This window comes from Cupressus sempervirens, chromosome 10, assembly GCF_028749045.1.
Source record: "Cupressus sempervirens isolate cs-2001-9-10 chromosome 10, ASM2874904v1, whole genome shotgun sequence".
In the NCBI taxonomy this organism is placed as follows: Eukaryota; Viridiplantae; Streptophyta; class Pinopsida; order Cupressales; family Cupressaceae; genus Cupressus; species Cupressus sempervirens.
The window spans coordinates 569,929,077-569,938,134 of record NC_143127.1 but is presented as its reverse complement, the minus strand read 5'-3'; the positions used below and the strand labels follow the sequence as shown (position 1 = coordinate 569,938,134).

General features: G+C 32.3%; 1 protein-coding gene across 1 annotated transcript; it reads left to right on the top strand.

Moving 5' to 3' along the window:
* Positions 1 to 912: 912 nt before the first annotated feature.
* LOC149535158 (heat stress transcription factor B-4-like) lies at positions 913 to 2,246 on the top strand. The gene is made up of 2 exons (XM_089806904.1): positions 913 to 1,146; positions 1,694 to 2,246. The coding sequence occupies exons 1-2, from the start codon at positions 940 to 942 to the stop codon at positions 2,093 to 2,095; spliced, it is 609 nt and encodes a 202-aa protein (XP_089663030.1). The 5' UTR covers positions 913 to 939; the 3' UTR covers positions 2,096 to 2,246.
* The last annotated feature ends 6,812 nt before the right edge of the window (positions 2,247 to 9,058 follow it).

Sequence of the window (9,058 nt, the reverse complement as noted above, 5' to 3'; positions counted from 1 at the left end):
ATAGAAAGATATTTAAAAATAAAAATAAATTGAGTAATTCCCAAACAAGGACAAATAAATTAAATGATTCCATACCCTAAAATGACAGATTAATTAAATGATTCCACACTCTAATAACTATTCTGAGGTTGAAGGAGAAACCACTTAGGATGGCCCCTCATTTTTCAACCCATAGGAGAATGGGATGCATATTTCAACTTTTTCAAACACCAAGATTTTAGTGATTATCTTGAACCCTTTGTTTTCTTTGATATAAAATAATCCTCCATTGCCCAACTAATCTTGACCTAAGAAGATTATTAGTTCTCTTTCATATTCTAACATTTGACATTTGAAATTGTGCATCTAATCCCCATATTAGAAGAAAACTCCCACATCTAAACCCAAAATTGTGCATCTAATCTCCATATTAGAAGAAATCTCCCACATCTAAACCCATCTAGGAGTTGACTATCGAAGGAACTCCCAAGCATCAAACAAAATACAAAGAGAAGCATAATTACAGCGATATATCCCTCTAAAACCCCACTTGGTAATAGACAAGCCCACATGAAAGTTGACATGAGGGGCAGAACAATAAGTCAATCACTACCCTTTTGACAAAAGTGTCTTGAGATGAACTTCCAAACGTGAAAGTTGCAGATTCAAGCTCCATGGAGCCTGGAGTGCATCTACACCATCAAATACAATGCTTATGACAGGTAACTTGCACAAATTTAGGCAATTCTAGATGGAAATTTTGCATGCGTTGATTAGGTTTCCATAGTAGAGTGTACGTTTTATTGGTGAGCTTGAAATCCACACCAACCAGATGGAGAAAGCGTATAGGATCTTCTACAGCATGGATAGAAGCTTCCATGGAAATTAGTAGGATCACAGTTTATAACTATAAAAGCCCAAATATGAGATTTTCCTTGCATGAGATTGTAGAAGTGAAAGATGGGTGATGGAAGGTTAGTAGCAGCTCCTTTCCTTGTTAAAACTTACCGTTTGGTTGATGACCCATCTTCTGATAACATCATCTCATGGGGAGAGCACAACAACACTTTTGTTGTATGGAAACCCAAAGACTTGTCCACGTTTCTCCTCCCACACTACTTCAATCACAATAACTTCTCCAGCTTTGTTAGACAGCTTAATACTTATGTAAGTCTTCACAAAGCCCTTCTCTCTCTTTATTTTTCCCCTTGTTTTTATACGTACTTTCCGCTTGCTTAACAAAGGAAAGGCAAGTTTTCTGCAATTTATATACATGGTGTACTGTCTTTGTTTCATGCTGTAAGTATCAAGAGCCTCGTGATTTATCCCAACTAAGTTTTGAAAAGGATAATACAAAAGCTCAAAGAGATGGGGTTATTTTAGTTTCAATTGTGAATATGAATATATAAGTTGATGAAGGTTGAATCTGAGTGTATTGATTGATAATGATGTGCTTTGTTTAGATTAATGTAAAAACAAGTTTTGAAGGGATCCAAAATCTTTTACAAAAACTAAAGATAAAGTTTCTTTTAAATCTTTTGATCTAAAAACATATATACCAGATTTCTTGCTGATTTTTTTTTTAATGGATATGACGTTATTCAAGGTTTTTTTATGATTGGCAAAGTTTTGTATGAATTTAAATTATTCAATTTTTTTTAATGATTGACAAAGTTTAGTATGAATCTATTTCAATAACTTGTTGGGTTTGTAGGGATTTAGAAAAATCGCTAGAGGGAGGTATGAATTTGGAAATGAATTATTCATGAAGGGGCATCAACATCTTCTTTGCCACATCCAAAGAAGGAAGTTGCCTCTTAGAAGCCAAGGGACAAGCATGAGCATTCAACAAGAGCCACCAGATGCCCCAATGGAATCACTTGCAGAGGAGAATGAGAAGCTAAGAGAGAAGAACATAGTGCTCTCGTCAGAGATAGTTCGCCTACAAAACCTATGCAAAAAAATACTTGTATTTCTTCACCCCAACAACTCTTCTCATGCCAACACAGATCTTGTCTTACAAATGATGTGTCAAGAAAATAACCCACAACACGATAGGAGCCCTCCAAAATTGTTTGGAGTGCCCCTCTCTCGGCAAACTCTACAATATCAATAATTTATAGCACTCCCCTTCTCTTCTTTTATAGTCTATAAGAGCTCTTTATCATTTGCAATGGTAAAAATATAATGTGAACCATATGTTTTATTCTTAAACATAATGTATTGGCCCTCTGTTTAACAATTAAATAAATTGTACATTTTTTTAATGAGGAAAGGACTAAATATTTAGGAAATTGTACTTTTTTTTTAATGAGGAAATGATTAAATATTTAGGCAATTGTACATTTTTTAAATGAGGAAATGATTACATTTTTAGGAATATGAGGTGTTACATTATTTTTTTCAGAACACACGTAGGAGGTTTTTCACTAAGGCTAGTTATTTCTAAGTATCAAATAATTTAAAAATCAAAATCAAAGTTTTGCTAGCAAGAATAAGATAGCATTAAGCACTTTGGATGGAAAATCTTATAAATTATTAATAAATATTTTCTTATATTATTATGAACAAACTAATATTACTATCATTGAATTGGTGTTTAGTAAATTAATCCATATCTAATTGAAAACTATCGATAATATAATAATCAAATAGTTGTTGCAATTTTTCTCAAAATGATAATAACCCCTCTATGTCTAGCCCTAGGCTCTTACTACCCAAAAATAAATTCCAGCTCACTGAGAGCCATCACATAGTGCAACATGAAAGATATTTAATATTTTTATTTTTGAAATTAAATGGCATAAGGGTTACTTTTACTATAATGTTTGGGTTGGATTACATTTATAATTAGTATTGAGATAATGGTTGGGTTAGTGTTAGGGTCCTACTACTATTATAGTTAAGGTTAATCATATTGTTAATTTTTAGGTTGTTATTAGGCTTAGTGTTCTCATTATGGTTAAGGTTAATGTTATTAAATTATAGTTAAGATTAATTTTAAGGGAATTGCTAGGTTATATTTAAGAACTATGTTAGGGTTACTACTCTTATTACAATTAAGGTTCATGTTTCTATTATGTTAGTGTTATTGTTACAATTAAGGTTTAGGTTAATGTTAGGGACATTGTTTCTATTATGGTTAAGGTTAGTGGTATTGTTACAATTAAGGTCTATGTTAGGGGAACTATTAGGCTACATTCGATATTATTGTTAGGGTCCATGTCTTATAAATCTAGGTATTCAACCAAAAAGGAACATGGTTTGCAAAAATAACTTACAATTTTGATTTCATATTTTTCAAACATAATCTATTTCAACCATTCTCAATGCATCATATATTTAACATAGTTTCCTATTTTCATCAACCCGAACATAGACACAAACCCTGAAAATTTATGAAAATAGGTGTCTTGAGAAGGATATCTTGTATATATATATATATACTTACACACACACACACACACACACACACACACACACACGTGTGTGTGTGTGTGTGTGTGTATGCATGTATGTATATATGTATGTATATATGTGTGTGTGGCATGTGTGTGTGTGTTTGTCTATGTAAAGCTAGTAGCAGTCATGACACATGGAAGACATTATATAAATTTTAATATATAATTATATTGTATTGGGATCATTATTAGAGTTATAGTTTACATCATTGTTGTTAATATTACACTTTGGGGTATGGTTAGAATGATAGTTATAATTAGTATTAGAATTATGATTAAGGTTAGGGATAGGGATAGAACTAGAATTAGGGTTAGGGTTAGGGCTAGTGTTTATATTATAGTTTATTTTGTTTTGGGTTCATATTAAGATATGACTAAAGCTTAGGTTATAGTGGTGTTAGGATAAATTTTACGATTAGAGATTTAGAGTTTACTATTAAAATTTTGGTTCCTCTCTCTCTCTCTCTCTCTCTCTCTCTCTCTCTCTCTCTCTCTCTCTCTCTCTCTCTCTCTCCAACTACCCCTCAATTATGATTAAGGTTAGGAGTAGGGATAGAAATATGGTTAAGGTTAGGGTTAGAGATAGTATTTCGATTATAGTTTTTTTTTTAGGGCTCATATTAAGATATGATTAAAGCTTAGGTTATAGTGAATTTTAGGATAAATTAAATGATTGGAGATTTAGAGTTTACTATTAAAATCTCTCTCTCTCTCTCTCTCTCTCTCTCTCTCTCACCCCTCTTTTTATTACCTCCTATATCTCTCCCCTCTTCATGTCTCTCTTCCCCCTCTCCTTCCCTATATTTCCTACTTTTTTTGTTCCATCTATCTATAACCCTATCCCCTTCTCTCTCTCCCTCTCTTTGTCCAACAACCTTTCTCTCTATTATGTTTATCCCCTCTTCCCTCCCTCTCCCTCCCTTTTATCATCACCCTCTCTCTCTCTCTCTCTCTCTCTCTCTCTCTCTCTCTCTCTCTCTCTCTCTCTCTCTCTCTCAAACACACATGAAAGAAATTATATAAATTTTAATATATAATCATTATTAGAGTCAAGGTTTGCTTCATTGTTAGGTTATTGTTAACATTCCATTTTACTTGATGCAAGCACGGGAAGATTCAAGAGGAATAAGTCCAACTTAAACCTACGAACATCCCCTACTTAGAGATGCACATGGAAGAAACATACAAATTAAATAAACAACAAAGAAAAAGAGACCACATTGCATGCAACCATGTTGATAAAATCAATTAACTTTCATAAAAGAAATCCAAACATGCATGGTTGTGAGGCTTTCCAGGTTGCAGCCATATACAAAGAATTATGAAATCAAGTCTAATCTTGCATCTTTCCTTCTTAAATAGGATGTTCTCATGATCTATCTTCCACATCATCTACCATAATGATTTTCTACATCAACCAAAGCTCCTTATATAGCCAGCTAAACCACAAGTCGGCTAGTCAAGCATTTAATTACATTATAGGTCCACCTTGGAAGAGTAAACCAAAACTATAGAAAATAGAAACAAAACTCAATAAAAAGTTAAATTTAGGTCCACACATGACCCAAGAACATGTACCTAACTTAACATGATCCCATTTCATCATACAAAACTACACAAGACAAGAAACTTCACATGTTTTGTGAAAACTGCCCGAAAATTGATGCCTGCGAAAAATGATAATATCTCCTAACTCTGATTGAGTTAGGACTTGGGATTTGAACTAAAGATATTAATTTAGGTACTCTTCAAGACCCTAAGTGTGAAAAGGATGATTGATTAAGGAAAATTTTCTATGCATCACGAAAGTCGTGCATATAAATCAGATGTGAAAATTGGCAAAAAATTGATACACAAGGAAAATGGCCATATCTCCTAACTCATGATGAATTAGGACTTGTGAATTTAATTGAAGATATTAATATGGGCCCCATTTAATCCCTAAAAAATGAAACCTCTCTATCATTAATAATAATTAGTTACATGAACCACAAGAAGCATGCATAAAATATAAAGTATCACTCCAGCAACAAGGCCACTTCACAAACAATAGACTTGTAAATAAAATATTTTTGGTTGATGCAAGATTGCTCCAAGACAAAATATTCTCTTGTATCAAACACCTAGGGTTAATAAAGAGCTGATGTCCAAATCATACACTACCCATATTTTTACTTGAATCATAAATATCCAACTTAGTTTGTGTAATCCAAGAACTACCTTTAATTGGCTTGTCTTTCCATTGAACTAGGTATTCCATGTAGTCTTTTCCTTTGGTACTCTCACTTATTCTGCTATTTAAGATCCTCTCAATGTTGTCTTTCTTCTTCGTAGGATAATCTAGGTTGTCTTGCATCTCATCATTACGTTCATAGTACTCAAAGATATCTACAATGTTGAATATAGGTGAAATATCCATATCCTTTGGTAATTCCACTTCATAAGCATTTCCACTATCAAACTTCTTCAGAATCTTACAAGGTCCAAATTTCTTCATTTTTAGCTTACTATAGGTACCAATTGGAAATCTATTCTTCTTCAAATGAATCATCACCTCATCTCCAACTTCAAAATATTTATGTCTCTTCCTCTTATTTGGTTGTTGTTTATATTTTTGATTACCGTCCTCCAAATTTCTTTTTACTTTATCATGCAAAGATCTCATATAAACTACAAAATCCTCAACTTTAACACTTCTTCTTGTCTCAGTAAGAAAATATCTTATCTCTATAGTTCCCTTAGGCTGAAATCCAATAAAAATCTAAAATGGTGTCCTCTTAGTACTTCTATTCACATAATTATTATATTAAATATCTACTTGTGCCAAAACTAAATCCAAATTAGAAGGCTTATCTTTGAACTTTTGTTTACAACTTTAGTTTGTCCATCTTTTTTAGGGTGAAATGTAGAACTAAAGTTCAACTCTATATTCAACTTCTTCCAAAGTGTCTTCCAAAAATAACTAGTAAAATTAATATCTCTATCTAAAACAATAGATTTAGGAAAACCACACAATCTTACCACTTCTTTGAAGAATAACTTAGCTACATGTAATGCACCAGATGTTTTCTTACAAGGTATGAAATGAGCCATCTTTGAAAATTTGTCAACCACAACAAACGTAGAATCATTACCCCTCTAAGTTCTAGGTAAACCAAGAACAAAGTCCATGTCATATCTTCCCAAGGCTTATTAGGTACAGGAAAAGGTGAATACAATCCCAAATTCTGACTAGTTCAATTTTTCTTTTTGACAAATTTTACAACTTCTTACCATTATCTGCACATCCTTATAAATCTATGGCCAAAAGTATCTCTCTAAAATTAGTTTTACTATCTTATCAATCCCAAAATGTTCAACAATTCCACCACTATCTTTCTCCTTCATTATGTTTTCTCTCATAGACCATCTAGGTATACATAACTGAATTCCTTTAAACAACATGTCTTCTTGAATGAAATAATTATCCCATTTAGTACTCTCTATTTTTTTATTTACAAGCTTTCCAAAGTTCTACAAAATCAAGATCGATCTCATATAAATGCTTCAAATTATCAAAACCAAGTACCTCAACTCTCATCTCTATCAACAAATATCTTCTTTAGCTCAAGGCATCAAAATTTTTATTCAATTTTCTACTTTTATGCTTCAATGAATAGGAAAAAATTACAAAAACTCAACCCACTTCATATGTCTTTGATTCAACTTATGCTAACTTCCTAAATACTATAAAGCTTTATGGTCAGTATACAACAAAAAATCTTTAGGCATCAAATAATGTCTCCATTTCTTCAAAGCCTGAACAATAGTGTAGAATTCCTAATCATAAACTAAATATTTTCTCTTAGCATCATTGAACTTCTCACTAAATAAAGCTACAAATCTTCCTTCTTGACTCAAAATAGCTTCAATTGCACTTCCACTAGCATCACATTCAACTCAAAAAAATTACTAAAAGAAGACAAAGCAATTGTAGGTAATTCTACAATCTTTTGTTTCAATGTTTCAAAACTTATTTGTGCTCCACATGTCCATTTGAAATCCTTTTTATATCCTCTCATAGTTTCAGTCATAGCATTACAAATATAACTGAAATTTCTAATAAACTTCCTATAAAAACTTGCCAATCCATGAAATGATCTTATCTCTCCAACATTCTTTGGTGTAGGACAACCAAGAATATCTCTCACCTTTTGAGGGTCCATCGTCAATCCATCAGCTGAAATTAAAAAACCAAGGTATACAATTTCTTCCTTCATGAATGAACATTTCTTCAAATTAATCAACAACTTTTCTTCCTTCAGTTTCTGAAATACTTGTTTGATATTCTCAACACACTCTTACTGAGTATCAAAATGTCATCAAGATATAAAATCACAAATTTACTCAAAAGTTTCATCAAAAGCTCATTCATCAGCCTCATGAGAGTACGAGGTGCATTAGTCAAACCAAAGGGAATAACCAAAAATTCATTCAATCCTTTAGTTGTCTCAAAATGACCTTTCCATTCATCTCCTTCTCTTATTTGAATCTCATGATAACCACTTTCAAATCAATCTATGTAAAATACTTTGCTCCACTCAAACTATCCATTATGTCATCCATCCTAGGCAATGGAAATTTGTGCTTCACTATTACCTTGTTTATATCTCTAGAATTAGTGCACATTCTCCATTCTCCATTCTTCTTAGGTACTAACACAATAGGTATTGCATAAGGACTTAAACTTTCTCTAATTAGACCTTTCTCCTATAGTTCTTGCACTTGTCTATTCAGCTCAATCTTTTCATCATGTGTCAATCTGTGTGGTGCTTTATTAGGAATACTAGCTCCAGGTATCAAATCCATACAATGACTTATACTTCTCATAGGAGGAAAACCATTAGGTACATTATCATAAATGATTTCATGAAATTCAATCAACAAAGGTTTAATCTCAGGTGCATGTTCTAATTGATCTTATTTCTTAGTCTTTCTAGGAATCAAAGCATAAAAAACATTTTGTTCATTCATTTCCTTTGCAAAATTTTTACCCTCTACCAAACATACTTTGATAGTGGTACCCTGAATTTCATCAAAATCTTCCACCAAAGGCAACAATACTTGTTTCTTTCCTTCCACCCAAATAGTATACTGATTCAATCTACCATCATGCAAATCTTTATCATATTGCCAAGGTCTATCCAAAAGAATATGACAACTATCCATAGGCATAATATCACACAAGACTTCATCATGATAATTCCTAATTTTAAAAATGATAAGGCATTATTCACTTACAAGTAAGTTATGCTCCTTTTAGATCCAAGCAACATGGTAAGGCTTAGGATGTCTCAATCTCTACAATTGTAATTTTTTAACTAGCTCTTCACATGCCAAATTATCTAAATTTCCACTATCAATGATTACTTTGCAACATTTTCCAGCAATCTTACATCTAGTTTTGAACAAACTTCTTCTCAAAATAGGTTCCTCATCATCTTCTTCATTCCACAAAATCCTTCTTAACATCAGGCTCTCACTATTTTCAAGCCCATTAGGTGTTTCAATAAATTCTTCACAAGCTAAATTATTTCTTCTATTACCTCCAATCTTCTTTCTAGAGTTAGTACATTCAA

Bases quoted from the DNA above. Each gene is read 5' to 3' on its own strand.
- LOC149535158 (XM_089806904.1), top strand. From the start codon at position 940: ATGGGTGATGGAAGGTTAGTAGCAGCTCCTTTCCTTGTTAAAACTTAC. The intron at 1,147-1,693 runs GTAAGTCTTCAC...TTGGGTTTGTAG, and splicing joins TTAGACAGCTTAATACTTAT to GGATTTAGAAAAATCGCTAG.